Here is a 19,338-nt window from a genome sequence, read left to right as displayed (position 1 = left end):
TTTGAAGAAGGGTTACACTAGACTGTTGAGACAATATTTTAGATAAAAAGTTTGGTATGAAGCATGTTCAAACCCCATGCCTGTAGACTCAATGGTCATTTTAGCTTTTGAAGTTCAATATGCCTTTGGGAGGTAGGAACATTAATTGCTGATGTGACCTTACTTGCAAATGATCATATTAAGTTGTAAGATTAGCAAAGAGCGAAATTGTTAAATGACAATGGCAAAGAGAGCAAGTTTCTAAAGATGGGTAAAATTGTTAAATATTGGGAGATTAGCAGGAAATTTATATATATATATATATATATATATAGAGAGAGAGAGAGAGAGAGAGAGAGAGAGAGAGAGAGAGAGAGAGACGATTCACTTGAGGATCTCTGTCCTATTTTAAAATTTTGACTTAGTTTTGGTCTTACCAAATCAAGTTGCTTATATATATATTGAGAAAGCATAGCTTGAAATTATTGACTCTTAAAGGCAAGTAAATTGACTCATTAAAACTTCAACTTTTACAACTAATCATTCAACCAATGCCCTCCAATATACAAAGAAAATCATCATATTCAAAAGTCTGGAAATAACTTGGAAAAAAGCAATGAAAACTAATTATTCCTTCTTTATATATATATATATATTGCATATCTTCAAATTCTTTAATTATATTCTTGATTATTTAATCCCCGCTTCCTTCTGCATATTCATCTTCTTCCTCCATCTATCAATCTCTCTAATGGGTATCCAAAATCAAACTTGTTGGATTTCACTTATAATCTTTTCCAATCTTGCGTTTCTATCTGCTTCCTCTTTTTCTTCTTCTTCTGTTGTTGCTGCTGAGCAATTTCATTTCAATTTTCTAAGTTTTCATAAGGAGAATACGAGTTTCTTGAAGTTTGAAGGCAGTTCTTCCATCAACAATGGAGCTCTTCAATTAACTCCTGAGTCCCTTAATGAAGCTTTCCATCAGACTCACATCAACAAGTCCGGTAGGATCTTTTATCCTGAACCTTTCAGGATCTGGTCATCATCATCATCTGATGCAATATTAGCCTCCTTCAACACTAGTTTTGTCATTAACATTTACAGAAAATTTGAGTGGATAGCAGGTCATGGCTTGTCTTTTCTTATAGCTCCAAATTCTAGCATTCCAGCAGAAAGTTATGGTCAGTGGCTTGGTCTCACAAATGCCTCCACTGATTCTAACCCTGAAAACCACATTGTAGCAATAGAATTCGACACCCTGAAGCAAGATGACATTGATGTTTTAGATGGAGATCACATTGGGCTAAATATCAATACCATCAAATCAGAAAAGGCCGTCTCGCTCGATGAGTACAATCTCACACTCTCTCCTCCACCCCCAGGTGCTAACTACAGCGTCTGGGTTGATTACAATGGCACCACCAAAGTGATGCAGATTTACATGGCTAAAGAAGGAAATTCCAAGCCACAAGAGCCTATTTTAAGCCACATCATTGACCTGAAAAAGTACCTGAAACAAGAATCTTATTTTGGGTTTGCAGCTTCCACAGGGGATCCACAGATTGAATTAAACTGCGTGCTGAAATGGGATTTTCAGATAGAAAATATCCCAGAGGAAAGAGATGAGAAATCTTGGTGGAAGATTGTTGTTGGGGCAGGTGTTCCAGCAGGAACCATAACAATGATAACAGCAATATATGGATGTGTTCATTGTATGAGAAAGAGGAGATCATCATCTTCATCGGGATCAAGAACAGGATCTGCTGAAGCAGAAGAGCAAGCAGAGTTTGGAAAGTTGAAATGGTTGCCAGGTATGCCAAGGGAATTCAAGTACAAGGAATTAAAAAAGGCTGCAAACAACTTCCAGGAAAGTATGAAGCTAGGGGAAGGAGGATTTGGCATAGTTTATAAAGGTGTCCTCCATGAAAAAAGCAGAGAAGAAATTGCTGTGAAGAAATTTTCCAGAGATAATATAAAAGGAAAAGATGATTTTCTTGCTGAGCTCACCATCATTCATCGTCTTCGCCACAAGAATCTTGTTCGTTTAGTTGGTAATTACTATTCCTCATTTCTATCACAAACTTATTTTTCAATCACTTAAAATTCTTAATATTTAATTTTTTTCCCACAAATTAAAGTAAAAACTATTATTTAATCTTTTTATTTTAATAAAATTAATCACTTTGTCTTCTTACTTTGAAAAATATATTAGTTAATACAATTCTTTTTATTCTGTTTAATCTTTAATTTCTATATTCAAGTTAAATTAAGTTTTTTATTAATTAATTTATTTAAATAAGAGATAAATTGACATTACGGAAATAATTCAAGACTTAGAAAATGGAAAGATTATATAATTATGTTTTTCAAATTATAGGAATTAAATGAAATTCATACTAGTTTTTAAATGATCAAAAGAACTAAAAAGTAAACAGAATAAAAGTATAAGGACTAATCAGTTTAAATCAAATTTTTGTTAGATAATTTAATTTCAAAGAAGAGATAAATTACCATTATAGAAAAAATTCAAAACTTAGAAAATTGAGAAATTATATAATTATATTTTTCAAATTTCATGGAATGAGTGAATTTCAAACTAGCTTCTAAATGATCAAAATAACTAAATAGTAAATAGAACAAAACAAAAAGTATAAGGACTAATATAGGAGGATAAAATAGTTAATTAGTGATGAGATAATAATTTTTCAAAATTAAAAATAAATAATATAAAAAGGATAAACTATAATTTTATCTCTAAGATTTGACAAAACTTATAATTTAGTTCTTGTATTTTTAAAATCAAGCAATTTAATATTTAAAATTTGACAAAATTCATAACTATTCCCTACGGTTAGAATTTTATTAACTTACCATTAAATTTATAAAAAATGATAAAAATATATTTATTTTATTTTTAATTTAAAAATAATTTAGTTCATAAAGTTTTGTTTTTTTAATAATTTAATTTTTATATTTTATTAAATTTTAAAAATTAAATTACTTATTTTTTAAAATATAAAAATTAAGTTATAAAATTTTAGTATTAAAGATGAGTCATCGGATTGAGACCAATACTAGATGACAAAAGAAAAATAAAATTTAATATTGAAGTCTTGACAAGTTCAAAAGTTGGGTGCTAAGGCTTTACAAAGCTTAAAAGCAGACGGCCTGCGAAGACTTTGGGTATGGAAAGGTCAACCAGCCGAGTTTTCAAAATATTTTTCTCTTGCTTTTGATTACTTGCAGAAGCAAAAAAGCAAAGTCTAAATCGGTTCGGCTGGAATCAGTTTTACATCAAAGTTGATAGTTTTAGTTTAAAATTTTGAAGTATACATAAGGATTTGATTAATTTTTTTAAAAAATATTTATTTTTATTTTATTTTAATTTTGTTCGATTTTAATATACATTCAATTTAATTCTTTTTAATTAAATTCAACCACTGATTTTTTTTTTAATTTTTTAAAAGACAAAATTTTGATTTTAGTTTGAATTTGAACATAATCAAACTGAATTAATCGATTTTACTCATATTTAAAATCAATTTTATCGATATGATTTTTATTGATTCTAGCTTAATTTCACTTTAAAATTGAATTGGTTTGATTTTAATTTTAAATTTAATAATAACCAAATCTACGTCTAAAAGTCTTCCCTTTTATTCTTTATTTATTTTCAATTCTTATCCTAGAAATTATATGTTCTACAAGAAGTCTTATCAAATGTTTTAGAATTTTAATCCTTTTTAGAAGTCAATTTAATTGGATTTTTAACTTAAATTAGAAAGCTTAGATGATTTAAAATATTATCTTATCATTCTTTATTATTCTATATCTACATTGGCTATTTTTTTTTCTATAAATAAGGTTTTATGTAATATTATAAAATCCTAATCAAAATTACTTATATCAAAGAATTATGAATCAGTTTTATCTTTGATTTTATTTTAAAAGTATTATTTTATTTATAAATTCATATTTAATTTTATAATTAAATAAAGATTTTCTTAAAAAAAATATTCTCCTTTCTTAAACATATGCATGTAAATCGAATGTTGTCTGCAATATTAGCAAATGATTCAAAATCAAATTCCACTTCTGATGAACAATTTTCTCAAATACATTCTTTACAGGATGGTGCTATGAGAAGGGGAAGCTTCTTCTAGTTTATGATTTCATGCCAAACGGCAGCCTGGAGAAGCATCTATATGAGGCTTCCGAGCAGGAAACACTGAATTGGAGTCGTCGACGCAAGATACTGGAAGGAATAGCATCTGCATTACATTACCTGCACAATGAGTATGATCAAAAGGTCATTCACAGAGATCTCAAAGCCAGCAACATCCTGCTTGATAAGGATTTCAATGCCCGGCTAGGTGATTTCGGCCTTGCCAGAGCCCTGGAGAATGAAAGAAACTCCTACGCTGAGCTAGGATTAGGAGGTGTTCCAGGTACCATGGGGTATGTTGCTCCAGAATGCTTCCATACAGGAAGGGCTACCCCTGAATCTGATGTATTTGGTTTTGGGGCAGTGGTCCTTGAGGTTGTGTGTGGCAAAGGTCCTGGAACCAAGATCCATCACAACCAACATCTTTATTCGTTGGTCGATTGGGTTTGGATGTTACACCGTGAAGGGCGTATTCAAGAAGCTGTTGATGAAAGACTAAAGAATGATTTTGTGGAGAGCGAATTGAACAGGCTTTTACTTTTGGGATTGGCATGTTCACATCCCATAGACAGTGCAAGGCCTAAAACACAGGCCATTCTTCAGATTGTATCTGGAGCTTTGCCACCACCTCATGTACCTCCATTTAAGCCTGTCTTCACATGGCCTTCCATGAGTAACACTGGCAACACCGACACATCACTCTCTGGCAGCACACTTTCTTCTCAAAGTAGTGGCAGAACAAAAAGTCTAACAATATTGCAGAGGACATCATCTAATCTCCCAGTATAGGGCATTATGCAGCTGGAGACATGGAGCCTCATGACTGATAAAAACATAAGAGTTTCTGCAGAAGGAAGCCAGTTTTACAATGGGGTTGCTTTTTATAAAACCCATTTGTTCTACATTTCTGACGATCTTATGTGTAATGGCACTCCACATATGAGAATTTTCTGTATATCAGTCCATCAGTCTTCTAAATTATCAGGTCCTTGGAAGCCTACTAGTGTATACTTGTAATGTAGGTACGTTGTAATCAAAATATGAGATTTCTAATGATTGTTTTCTTGTAGTTTAGTAGTCAGCATTTCAAATGCAGTCGAAAAGAAAAAGATTATGTTTCAGCCAGGGTAGAGGCATGTCTCATTCCACATTTGTTCATATAGTCTGTGCCTAATTGGTTAAAATATTACTAGGCTGGATATGATCAAGAACCCAATTATGCACCACAAATTGCATTCTACAAGGTAGACCCACCAAGAGTTGATTTAGAATCGAAACCAAATTGATTCAACCAGGAACCAGGACTGATCAATATAAGATTGATCAAAACCAACTTTGAACTAGACCAGAACTAGTCGGTTTAGTTAAGGGAAAAACTAGGTTATTTTAACAAAATAAAAGAAAAATATTGAAAATATTTCAACTGATGAATTTAATCAAACTAGAACCAAATCGGGGATCATGTTGTTCTAGTTTTGGTTCCCTTGAACCTTGAATCAAAATTGTCAGTCCCGAGCTAATTTAACCCATTTGCCGCCCCTACTACATAGTGGGGGGTTGCAATTCTAGTTCTACTTCTGAGTTTGCTTGAGAACCAAAAATTGAATCCAATTGTTGCTGCAATTTTGATTCAATTCTTCAACATTTCGATTCCTATTTGATTCTTTATACTTCAATTCCAATTTGACCTGGTCCAATTTATGTTATGAAAAGTTGTACTTAAATTGCCATTTAAGTTTTAAAATCAATCGCAAATATATAATATATCATATAATATATATTTTAGCTATTTCTTAATTGTACATTCTTTGACTATAAAATACATATATAATTAAGGATTAAACATATAATATAATATACTAATACACTTATAATTAAGAATTATAATATAATTTAATGTATTTATAATTAAAATTATTAAGGAAATGTAAAAGAAAGAAAGATAATATATATATATATATATATATAAACTTATGTATAAAATTAGATTTTTTTTTCCAATTCTAGTTAGTATGGATTTAGTATATTTTGATTTAATTCTTAATGAAAAATCAAAATAGTAAATCGGACCATTCTTCCTTCTTCTTCTTTTTCCGTTCTTTCTTTTTTTCTTTCTTTTCCTTTCTTCCTTCCCTTTCCTGATTCTCCTTTCTTCCTTTTGCCGTTTCTTTTTTTTTTTTAAGAGTATGTTTGGGAAGGGAGAAAAGTAAGAAGGTAAAGAAAATGTGAGAAGAAAATAAATTTATTTTTCATTTTTTTGTTTGGATTGAGTAGAAAATGAAGGAGGAGGGAAAATATTAGAGGGAAAATAAAAATATTTTATCTTTTTCTCCTTTCTCTCCAAAATGAGGGGAAAGTAGGAGAAAAATGTTCAAAAATACAAAAATACCCCTATAATTAATAGTTTTTTTTTAATTTAAGGGTAAAGTTGTAATTTTACTATTCATAAAACAACTTTTTCCTCTAATATTTTTCTCTCCCAATCCAAAGAAGGGGAAGGAAAATAATTTTTATTTTCATTCCTTACTTTCCCATTTTTATTTTCCTTCCCTCTTTTATTCTCCTTCCCCCCTTCCCAAACATAGCGTAAAGCTGTTGGACTATCAGAGAAAGTGGCCAGCTATCCCACTTTAAGAGGAAAAGTTTAATTTGGTCCTTGATCTTTCCATAAGTCCATTTTATACCCAAAAATTCAAATCTTCACTTATAAATCCAATTTCCAAATTTAACTTCCTTCACAAAACATTATAAATTTTATTTCTATTTCTAATAACAACCATATTTAATATTTTCACAAAAATTGGGTGTTACTATGTTGTCTCTTTCTCTACAGGTATGGAATGATGGATTTGGGTATTAGATCTATAAGACAAGAATGAATACTGGGTGACTTAGTTGACAATTACTCTGATGCTTAGGTTAGTAATGGGAATTTGAATATAAATGAATAGGATTAATTAGATTAGCATGCATACCTGATGACCCTTATATAAATTTTTAATGTAGATTCCTATTAGAATTAGTGCTTTGTGATTGAGTAGGATTAGAAGTTCACCCTGTCTGAGAGTTCTCATGTAGATGGGATTTCCATCATGGCGATTATCTCTAGATCCTTATTTTTTACTGTGATCCGAGTATCTAGGAATATGCTTGGATGAGCAACTCTTTTTACAAGTGTCCAAATACCTTGTGGTTACTAAGTTCGAACTGTACATTACTAAGTTATCCGTTACTCACCTTCGAATACTACTTTGATGGTTATAGAATCATTTCTGTATTGAGATTTGCAATAGAAACAACACAACCAAAGAGGATTGGTGTTGTGCATAGCACGTGGTCAGTTAATGTTTATTATGGTATTGGTATTGCAAAATGAAAAGGTTCATGTGCTTGTAGAAGAGCTTACACCAAATCATTAGCCAATTCTTTAATCCTTTACAAGATCTTAATTGGGATTTGGTTGGTATTAATTAATTTTTTCCTTCACTTTAATTCCTTGATAGTTTAGTTAAGCTGCTGAAATATCAAATGCTTGGTGTTGCACATGTTTCTATTAATTTAAATGGAGCTCTAGTCTATACATAGCAAATTACAAATTATTATCATCATCGGTTACAAAAATAAATAACATAAATTATTGTGGTCATCATGTGAATTTTTCTTTTTTTTTAAAAAAAAAAGAGATAGATATTTTTTTTTTCAAGATAAATAGGTATTTTATATTTAATTTCGTTAATAAAAAAGGAGAAATCTCATAGTGTTATTAAAAGTTATTGACATGACAATATTTTTGGGGTAAAATATGTAAAAAAAAAATATCATGTAAATTTTTTTATGACAAATAAGTACTTTATATATATATATATATATATATATATATATATATATATATGAAAACAAAGTAAAAGCTTCTTTGTTTAGTATTCCTGTCTTTTTTGGAAATTTTTAATTTTTCTTTTTATTTTTTTTATATTTTAATTGAATCAATTAATACATATTTTTTGAAATTTAAAATTAATATTCATTTATTCATAATTAGTTATGATTTTAAAAATCTTTTTATATTAATTATATTATTAAAAATTGAAAGTTGAATGTTGATTAGTATTTTTTATTTCTTAATTATTAATATATAAAATTTTAATTATTTTAAATATTATTTTAAAAAATTGTTTAATATAAAATATTAAAATTTTAATTATTACACTAATTAATCATGGCTTATTGTGCAATACCTAATTTTCTGTTATTAATATGGAACATTTTTTCGTGTGCGTGTTTTTAAGGTGCGTTGTAACGTTGTCTATATTTATTATACTTATATGTGATTTAATCTTTTTTATATGTATTTTTTTTTTTAAATTCTCATACTAATTAATTAATAAACCATAAAAATAAGAGAAGTTTTCTTTCGGTGCAAGTAAAATAATACAACAACACTAAGAAAATTAAAGTAAGGATTTAAATTAAAACTATACAAACATCTAAGAAAACACTTTTATTATATTTTAGTTATAAGAATTTAAGTAAATAAGATGTTGATTAAAAAAAAAAAAAAAGCAAACAAGATGTATTCTTATTTATTAATAATGTCTTTACTTTGTCTAAACAATATTCAAAATATCTGCTTTGTTGTTAGGTATAATACTTTTTGCTCATAAATTTTTTATTATTTATAATTTTTTAAAAAATTTAAATTAGTCTTGACAACATTAAAATTTTTTTTAATTTTTTGTTATTATGGCCAATTCCTTAATTTTCAAAAATTTTAGTTTGATCTTAAATATCTATTATTTAAATTTTTTATAATCAAAATAATAGTTAAAATAAATAAAAATATTTTTATTAATATAATTATTTTTAAATATAAAAAATAAATTAATTTAAATTATTAATAATATAAACCAGTGTAACGCGCAAGCATGTTACTAATTAGTAAAGAGAGGATAAATTATATAACTTCATTAAAATAATTATTAACATTTATTAAAAGAAGGGATTAAATGGGAAGATTTAAAAAAAAAAAAGATAAAGAAAAAAATAATGGAAAATGAGAGAGAGAGAAAAGTTTTTAAAAGAAAAGAAAAGTTAATGTTTAATCTATACATATAAAAGGAAATGAAAGATTAAATAAATTTTGATATTTAAAAATTTCAAAAGATAAGAAATATTTAAACATTAAGGATACAATATTTATATTTAAAAAATATTTTTTATTGAAAAGTGATATTTTTATTCCCTCAATTTTGTTAAGAAAAGAAAATAAGATTTAAAGAAGTAATTAATCACTCTTTTTTTTTTTTTTTCATTTTTAACCCATCATACTCCCAAACAAAGAATAATTCATATTGCTTAATGTTATTATTTTCTGCTCCTTCATTCAAATGAAGTGTTAGTATGGACACTTAATATGATTTCAAATAATGATTCTCCTTGAAAACTTCTCTCTTTAAAATTTTTTGTCCCTAAACTCTGTCAACTCACAACTAGATCTAAGAGAGGAGTTGCTTCTTGTTGGTGATAAGCCCTCTCTCTCTCTCCTTTAAATATTTTTTTTCTTTTTTCCTTTATTTATTTTTGTATTTCTATTTTTCTGTATTTTCCTTCAATAACTCTCAAATTTATTCCTTTCTAGAATGGATATTGAAAATTTATTCTCAAATATATTTTTGTTGATATATCTTAAATTTATTTCTCCCAATTTTTATGCTTATTTCTTCTATCGTGAGCGTTTGGTTTTAGTTATCATAGATAAAAAGTATGATCTATAACACCCTCACTTTAGACAGTCCGTACGTTCTACTGTTCTGGTGACCAATGTTTGACCGAACAGCTAGAATGTCTAGAACTATATTTAGACTAGAGTGAGGAGTCATAAATAATTAAAAAAATGGTAAGAAAAATCAAGAAAAAATTTTAGAAATGAAATACAACAAGTTAAATGAGCTGATACCTCGGTGATGGGTGACCTTAATGGGAAGTTACTATCTTCACAGCTAGTAGCCCTAAACCCGAGAAAAATCCCGTGAAATAATTTCTAGGATGCCAGAGAAGAGTTACGGTGCCCTAGGTAACATTAGAATACCAAGAAAATATTAGGAGAATTTTTAAGATCGGTACAGATAATTTTGGCTCCTTAAGCCAAATGGAGGCATTTTGATCATTTCTTCTTCAGAGATAATTTTTTGCCAACTTGTCCAGTTAAATAAATAATTATTATGACATAAAATATGAATAAATATTGCTAAAAATTTAATTGAAAATGAGTAGAAAATAAAAGAAAATAAAATAAAGAAAAACTTGAATTTTGACATCATTATGATGTCATTAAAAAGGCCTCCACCAATCACAACACAACAAACATATTTAAAGTTATTAAAAAGAGATAAAATGGGATTAAATGAAACAAAAATCTGCATCTCATCTCCTTCATTCAGCCGATTCTCCCTTCTCTCTCCTCACACCATTTTCATGCAAACTTCTCACTAGAAATTCTCTTGAAAAATCACCATAAATTCCAAAGGTTGTTTCATTAAAACTCCTCCTTATAGCCTAAACCACCTCTAGGCAGCAATTGAAAGAAGAAATTAAGAAGTTTTTACAAGCTTGGAAGATTGATCAATATAAGGTTAGTGCTAACTCTTACATCTTTCTTTTTACTCCATGTTAGGAAGTTAAAGTGAATGAGAAATTGTTAAGAAATTGAACAAAATACTTATGTAGGATTATGTATGAATTGTGGCAGCTAAGAGAGGGTTAGGGTTTTGATGGTTTAGTTGCAATGAAGTTTTTATATTAATGTAAATTAATTTGTACATATAAATTAGAGTTGAATGGAGTTGAATCTTTTTGAGTTTGCATGAGAATGAGATTTGATCAATTAGGGTTAGTATGAAAATTAGGGATATTGTGTTTGAATGGTTAATTGGAGTTTTAATGGTCAATTAGTGACCATTTGATAAAGTTTGACCCTAAATTGGAAGTAATTGTGGCCTTGAAATTGAAAGAGGTATGCTGCCCCCATTGTGCCAGAATACTGGACTTGAGTCCAATGTATTCCTAGGATTATAACTTGAGTTATGTTACTCCAATTGGTTTAAGGCCAATTAAAAATGAAACTAGACATAAAATGGCATAACTTTGATGAAGAAACATGGCCCAGAAAACCAACATAAGTTGCCCTAAAAATTGACCTAATCTAGGTGACTAATATGTTGTCCCTGGAAATTGACTAAATGAATAGTATTTGTTCATTTAGTCATATCTCACTATAGAAATATCCAATTGACCTGAATTTTATATCAATGAAAAGCTTAGACAATTTAGAACAACTTTCATGTAGAATACAAACTCAAATTTTGAACTTAACTAAATGAAATTGCTAGCCAAAGTTGAGCTACCAAATCTAGCAGAACTAGGATTGCCCAGAAATTCTAGGTACAGGTCAATTCGGCCAGTTATTGTAAAATAGCCATAACTTGAACTAAAAAACTCCAAATGGAGTGATTCAAAAAGAAAATTAAAGAAGACACATAAATGAACAACTTTTATGAAGAAAAGTTTATCAAATTCTCACTGTAGCTTAGACCATTGGAACAGTAAACATACAACACAAAAACTGAATTTTTGAAAATACTTCTAAAAGGCTTTGATTTGCAATTGGCAATCAATGCCAGCAAACTTAGAATCCAAAATATGGTATAAATATATATCAAACATTTGTGCACATATTATGAATTAAAAAGTCAACTTTTGAAGGAAAATTGTCAAGTGAATAGTAACTACTAAAAACGTAAGTTGCTAATGGGGTCAATGGTACCCCACTTAAATGATTTAATGAAGGTTTAAATTATGTAAATGTGTAAATGAGGTTTGTAAATGAAGGTTTAATTTAATTTGAAATGTGATTTATAAATGACTATAAATGAAATATTAAAGGTATAAATGATGTGTGAATAATATTTGAAACTTAGGTTCGTTTTATGAATACAAATGAATAAGTTTGAATCTAGGTACATATAAATGAAATTTGCCTGAATCTAGGTACATGTAAATTGGTGTAATAAATTAGATAAGAAATTGTAAGTGATAAATAGATAATGAGATTGATAAATAGTGAACTATATAAATGAATTATATTAATGTACGAATGAGATAGTAATTCTCATTATTGGAGAAAAAAATATACTTTGAGTACAATGGGACATAAGAATAATTGATGAGAATTGTAATCATATGAATTGTAATCATATGAATTGTAATCATAAGTATAATCATATGAACTATACAAAAAAATATACTTAATTTCATCTCTCTCTTCCATTTCACATGAATTCTCACTACTAAACCCTAAGCATCTTTCATTAAAACTTATCTACACCCCTTGGAAAAGTGTTTGGCTACTAAGAAAAGCCAAGAAAGTGAAGGAAAATTTAAGATTGGATGAGAGAAAATTCTGCTCACACAAGAGTTAGTGCTAAATCTCTTACTTCTCTCTTCATATTTTTAATTTAAACTTTGAGTTAAGTTAGAAAATGGAGAAAATTTGAAGAAAATATGCATGTTAGGAACATTCTAATTTTCGGCAACCATGGGGGAAGGTTGAGAATTGTTGATTTGATTGAATTAAATTTCTTGGGAATGATGTTTGATAATTATATTAGAGTTAGATATTGATTTGTGTATGTTAGATGAAGTGATGGATTGTTAGGGTTAGGATTTTGAGATTTAATTGAGGATTTTAATGCTTAGATGTTTAATTTAAGTTCTAATGGTCAATTAATGACCATTTGATGAATTTTGACCTTAAATTGGAGACCATTGTGGCATTGGAATTGAAATGGTATGCTGCCCAATTGTGACAGAATTTTTAGACCTTGAGTCCAGTGTGTTTGGGCAGTCCTAATTTGATTTGTGTAAGTCCAATTGGTGCAAGGCTAATTGGATGTGAAACTAGACACATAATGACATAATTTTGATGAAGAAACCTTGCCCAGAAAACAAACTTAGGATACCCTAAAAATTGACAAAATCTGGATAACCAACCTGCTGGTTCTGGAAATTGACTAAATAAACAGTGTTTGTTCAAATAGTCATAACTCAGTGTAGAAATGTCCAAATGACCTAAATTTTATATCAATGGAAAGATTAGACAATTTAGAACAACTTTCATGAAGAACATAATTCTAAATTTTGACCAGAACTTAATGGAATTATCCACCAAAGTCAAGATACTAAATCTGGCAGAACCAGGATTGCTCATAAATTCTGGGTACAGGTTAATCCGGCCAGTTATGGTAAAATGGTCATAACTTGAGCTAGAAAACTCCAAATAGAGTGATTCAAAAAGAAAACTAAAGAAGACACATAATGGAATAACTTTGATGAAGAAAATTTTGCCAAATTCTCACTGTAGTTTAGACTAATAGAACAGTAAACTTAAGTTATGAAATCTGAAAATTTTGAATAACATAAAATAAGCTTTGAAATGGTATTGAAAATCATTGCAAACAAAAATAAAATGTAAAATGTGGTATATTGGTGAACTTAGGCTTAACAAATCTATTATGAATCAAAAAGTCAACCTTTGAATGGAAATAGTCAAATGAATAGTAACTACTAAATTATGTGAAGTAGAAAAACAAACTATAAGAACCATTGTAGTTGTTAATATAGGATGTGGTAGGTAAAATAGTGAATGGTGAAGTTGAGTGACCCCAATGATATAGGAAATGGTATAATAAATTAGAAAGCTATTGTAATAGTTAAGATATAGATAATGTAAATAGTTGATTTAAATTTTTGAATTTGAGTGACACTAGAATTTAAGGAAAATTTAGCTAAATTTGAAATCCATGAAATATACATGGACTACTTGGAATATGAATAATAATTTATATAAATAGAGCAATAAATAAATGAATGTATAAATAAGACTTTAGTTTCCATTATTGGAGAAAGGACGAGAAAAAGTATTTTGAGTACAATGGTGCATGAGAACCATTGTTTTGAATTGTGATAATTATGGATAACATAATGAATATATAAATTACGATGAATGCATAAATTATGTAAATATTAGACTTAGAGATTTATATTTCTATTATGAAAAAGATTAAAATGCTAGAAATTATAATTAGAACCTATAATTAAATAATGAAACTTATGAACACTTAATGGTACTATGTGCCCATATATTGCTTAGACACGTGTGTCAGATTAGATAAATTGGCATGCCAATATGATATTGTTTTAGTAGTACTGCGAAAGGCTTTATACCTGTATTCATGGCTTTACGCTCGCACTCATGGCTTTTATTCCCGATTATATGTTATCATGACTTTTTAGCCATACTGACTGCATACGTGGTTGACGTTCTGCGTCCCATGGTATGACGGCCCGAGGCACCACGATGTCCAATGCCAATGACCCGTTAACTAGTTTAGTCAGCATGTCATAGGTTACCTGGACAGTGTAAATTATTGAAATTATTTAAGCATATTAGCAAATAAAAACATTAGAAAGTATTAAATAAAATGTGAAAAAGAGATTAGCAATAGAAACTTAACAAAAATATAATTTGCAGAATCGTAGAGAGACCTCAAATACAATACTCCTAGTATAAAATGTATATTAAATATTATAACTGTAAGGCTATAAACTTAGTACTTCCAAAGAGGAACGAATTAGCATATAAGATAGTTAATAGTAGAAATGTCATTTTAAATCAAATTGATACTTGAATATTTAGAATGCTTGATTCTTTCTTTATTTGTATACATTATTTCTTGTTATATTATTGCACCACTAAGCAGCAATGCTTAGCGTGATGGATTGTTTCCTTTGCGCAGGTACTGAAGATAAAGCCCAGTGGATATGAAACTTGGATCTTAGAGTTTGGATCTACAGAAGTGTCAGAAGTGTATAAGGTTGTCACCTCTTCAACAATACATGTAGATAAGGCTCACAAAAATTATTTTATGTATTTATAATTAGGTATTATGTTGAAATATAAATTATGGAATTGTAATTAATTTGTATGTTATGTAAATTATAAATTATGTAATTAATGAAATTTTGAAAAATTTGATATATGAGATAAGCATGAATGAATATGCATGGTAATGAATAAGAATCGAAATGTATGGACACTATCAGAAATGATGAGCATGGATGAGATCTTTATTTGAAAATATTATTGAAAATTTCAAACAGGTGAATAGTGAAATACGTCAACTGATAATAAAATAAGGGAAACTCCGCTAGTTTCTCCGTAGAAAAATAATTGATATTAAAATATAATGAGATCAAATTATTAAAGGAATAAAGTAAGATAAAATAGGTGCTCCGGTACCGAATGTAGCACGCCTTACTCGGCTACACTGTAGACGGGTGAAGAGTGTTACAAGCAGCTATTTAGAAATTATTTTATCGTCCAAATCCAATAAAATACCAGTAGCTACTTAGAAGATTTATATATTTTATTAATATCATTTTCAAGCAGAAAGATTCAATTTTATCATATTAAAAGATCAATAAATTTTATTATCTATAATAGTAAATTCTATACCTGATTTATAGGAGTAAAGTCTAGTCTCTCTTGTAATTATTTGTAAAACCTATAGTTTTAATATTACTAATAAATTTATATTTTTATAAAAAAATAATAATGATTCTCATTGAATTGTTGTTGCAGGTGAGAATGTATTTAATGTTGGTAAAATTTTTCCATATATTTATTATATTTGATTTAAATTCCTTGACTTTCAATATTAAAAATAAGATATTTCACTATTTGGTAACATTTAAAAAAAAATAATAGTTTTAAAAACTTTTTCCATTCATTTTTTTTTTTAATTTTATTTTAACCCTTATACTTACCTAACACATATGGAATAAGAAAAGGACAACGACACTAGAAAATCAAAAAATATTATAGTTTTGTCCTTATATTGCAGCTTATTTATTATTTTACTTTAATAATATAATTTAATATTTATTTTTTTTATATCTTATATTCTTAAAAAAATTATATTATAAAATTTTATTGATGATAAATTTTAATTAATTATGTTAAATGTATTAAATTTTGAATAATTATATATTTTTAAAATTAAATTAAATTTTATTGCTTAAATAATTATTAATTATTTCTTTATTAGAATAAGACAATATAATATCTTATATTCTTAATATCAATCCATATAATTTTTTATTTGATAAAGAGTATAAAGAGAGATATACCACTTAATTTTAAATTTTGAAATAATTTTATGAATATATTATTTTATTAATTTTTAAATTATATTAATTTAAATCTTTTAATGTCACGTGATGACAAGTGACTTATTTCTATAAGTCCTTTTGCAAGATTTAGTTTATATATGTATATATACCTGAAGTTATAAATTTTAAAATTTTAAAATTTAAAAAGAATTTTTGATAACTATATATATATTTTTTAATATGAGATAAGATCTTAATAGTTAAAATTTAAAAACTTTTAGATAAAAGGTTGATATTTGATATGATACAATATTTTTTATATAAAAAAATAAAGAAAAAAAAATTATGTAACATGGTGATTTTTTAAGCATTTTTATTAAGTAAGATCACTTATTTATATAAAAGAAATAAATTTAAAATTATCAAACAAAAAATTAAAAAAAAACTCCAAAGAAATTATTTCCTCAAATAATAAATCAAAACATTCAACAACATTTTTCCTTTAATTATTTTTTAATTCTCAACGTTATACTTAAAGTTGAGTAGGACAATTTATTGAAAAACCAAAAAAAATAACGAATTTGAAAATTAATATTTATCATATTTCCAACAATAATTAGAATAATTAAGTTTAGAAATACAAATAAAATTAATTAATTAGGAATAATACTATAAAAAAAAATTATAGGTATCATTGATTGGATCCATCATTATGTTTCTGACAGGATATATTATGGACAAGCTTAACCGTGGTTAACTATTCAGAAAATGTTACACACTTTTAATAAAGGCCAAATACATCATTTGGTCCTCTTGATTTTTTCAGAGAAAGTTATTTAGTAGTTTAATCTTTCTTTGTTAATATTTAACGCTTAATTTTTATAAAAATGTAACATTTAATTACCTACAATTGTCAAACTAAAGGTCATAACTAATACACGCAATGATGTGGAAACTAAGGCTAATATGTTTGTTTTTTATATGGCCACGTGTATTATTATTGCTAAGTAAAATATTTTAAAAAAATGAAATTAAAAAGAAAAAAAAAAAAAGCAAATTGGGTAATATTAATTTAATCCTTAAAATAACCCTAACATCTCATTTGTTTTCTTGAAGATTTTTCTTCTTCCTCTAAAACAATTGATTTTCTTGATCAATAATCACCATAGAGCTCAAACTGGTCAGAAAGAAGCACTTCATTTCAGTTCTCTATTCTTTCATAGGCCTCTAGAACGTGGAGTAGTCAACAAAGATGGCTTCTTCATCATTGCCCTTGCCACTAACTTGAATTGTGAACGTTGGTCAACTATACTTTCGTTGAGAAAATGAGTAGTTGGCATCAGCCCATGGTTTGAATAAAGAACAAAATCATACCATTCAATTTTAGTTCAAATGCAATCATAGAAAGTTAGAAACCTTGAAGAAAAAAAAAAAAAAATTCAAGACCAGAACTTAAGATGGGTAAGAGAGAGCAGTGCATAAGCCTGTAACATAGACCGAAGATCTGTAGAGCTCTCATGCGTACTTTTCAAAGATTACACATTCACAGATTCACAAAAAGCTCTGCGAGTGAATCCACTCACACTCTATTGGCTATTCGATGTAGAAGAAGAGGAAGAGCTGACAACCGATGGCAACGTCATAGATGACCATGGAGCCAACTGATTATCAGTATCCTCCTCGTCACCGGTGGAAAGATCAACGTTATCAGTGCTTACATCATCCTTAGTCTCCTTAGATTTTTCTTCTTCTTCTTCTTTAAGATTAGCTCCACTTGTACATCTATTGCAGATGGAAACAATGTGGCCGAGTTTAACAGAAGTGGCTTTCCAAGGAGTGATAGATTGATAAGTCTGGCAGAGGATGTTGCGCGTGTCTAGCAACCAGAAGGTCGACTCTGTGAACTTTAGCATCATTTTAAAGGAAGAAGAAAATCTACAAAATTAGGGCATTCTTCGATTTTAACTATTTTTTTTTTTCTTATTAGCTTAATTTAGGAGTCTTAACTCCGCCTAAGTAGTTTGCGCTTAGCCGGTCCCAAGTCCGGATAAAGGAGGAGGGTTGTGGTAGGTAGGTGACAACCAGCATAAAAATTTTATCACATCTTATGATATGGATTCAAATGATATAAACGTTGGGGCGTCCTCTACTAACGACGTGCTACATCGGAGCTCGGATGTAGTGAGAAATATGCAAGGGTGTAGGGCGTTCACCGAAAGAGACGCTCCATGCCGGCGCCCGGGTGTGATGTTAAGTGAGCAAGGGTTCCCACATCATGGACGGGTGTGGGTAAAGAAGTTAGTCCATAGGATAGACAGTAGAACAGATAGTGGAACAGAACACAAGATAGACATAGAAAACAATAGAAGATATCATAAAAAGAGACCAATTAGGAAGGAACATGATAGGAGGAGGATCAGGGTTGGTACTTGGAATGTTGGATCACTTACAGGAAAATTAATGGAGCTTGTGGATACCTTAGAAAGGAGAAGGGTGAATATTGCTTGCATTCAGGAGACTAAATGGGTAGGAGAGAAAAGCAAAGAAGTGGGTAATTCAGGGTACAAACTGTGGTTTACCGGAAAGGAGAGAAATAATAACGGAGTGGGCATAATCATAGACAGGACATTGAAAGATACTGTAATAGCTGTGAAAAGAGTAGGAGATAGAATTATACTAGTAAAGCTAGTACTAGAAAGAAAAACAATAAATGTGGTTAGTGCTTATGCCCCACAAATTGGACTAGATAGTGAGAGTAAACAAAGGTTTTGGGAAGATATGAATGATTTAATGCAAAGCATACCAAATGAAGAGAATATTTTCATTGGAGGAGATTTGAATGGACATGTAGGAAGTGATAGGCAAGGCTATGAGAATGTTCATGGAGGTTTTGGTTTTGGCAGTCGAAATGAGGAGGGAAAAAGCATCCTGGATTTTGCTATGGCATACGACCTAATACTAGCAAATAC

General features: G+C 28.7%; 2 protein-coding genes across 2 annotated transcripts; one reads left to right on the top strand and one right to left on the bottom strand.

Annotated features, from left to right (window-relative positions):
* The first annotated feature begins 652 nt into the window (after positions 1–652).
* Positions 653–5,269, top strand: LOC110642393 (probable L-type lectin-domain containing receptor kinase S.5). Its single transcript, XM_021794439.2, has 2 exons — positions 653–2,030; positions 4,110–5,269. The coding sequence occupies exons 1-2, from the start codon at positions 731–733 to the stop codon at positions 4,931–4,933; spliced, it is 2,124 nt and encodes a 707-aa protein (XP_021650131.2). The 5' UTR covers positions 653–730; the 3' UTR covers positions 4,934–5,269.
* A 12,686-nt stretch (positions 5,270–17,955) lies between these two features.
* On the bottom strand, positions 17,956–18,285 carry LOC110642648 (uncharacterized). Its single transcript, XM_021794756.2, has one exon. The coding sequence runs from the start codon at positions 18,283–18,285 to the stop codon at positions 17,956–17,958; it is 330 nt and encodes a 109-aa protein (XP_021650448.1).
* Between the last annotated feature and the right edge of the window lie 1,053 nt (positions 18,286–19,338).

Source organism: Hevea brasiliensis, chromosome 4, assembly GCF_030052815.1.
Source record: "Hevea brasiliensis isolate MT/VB/25A 57/8 chromosome 4, ASM3005281v1, whole genome shotgun sequence".
Classification (NCBI taxonomy): Eukaryota; Viridiplantae; Streptophyta; class Magnoliopsida; order Malpighiales; family Euphorbiaceae; genus Hevea; species Hevea brasiliensis.
The sequence above is the reverse complement of the archived record's forward strand: the minus strand, read 5'-3'. Positions and strand labels throughout refer to the sequence as shown.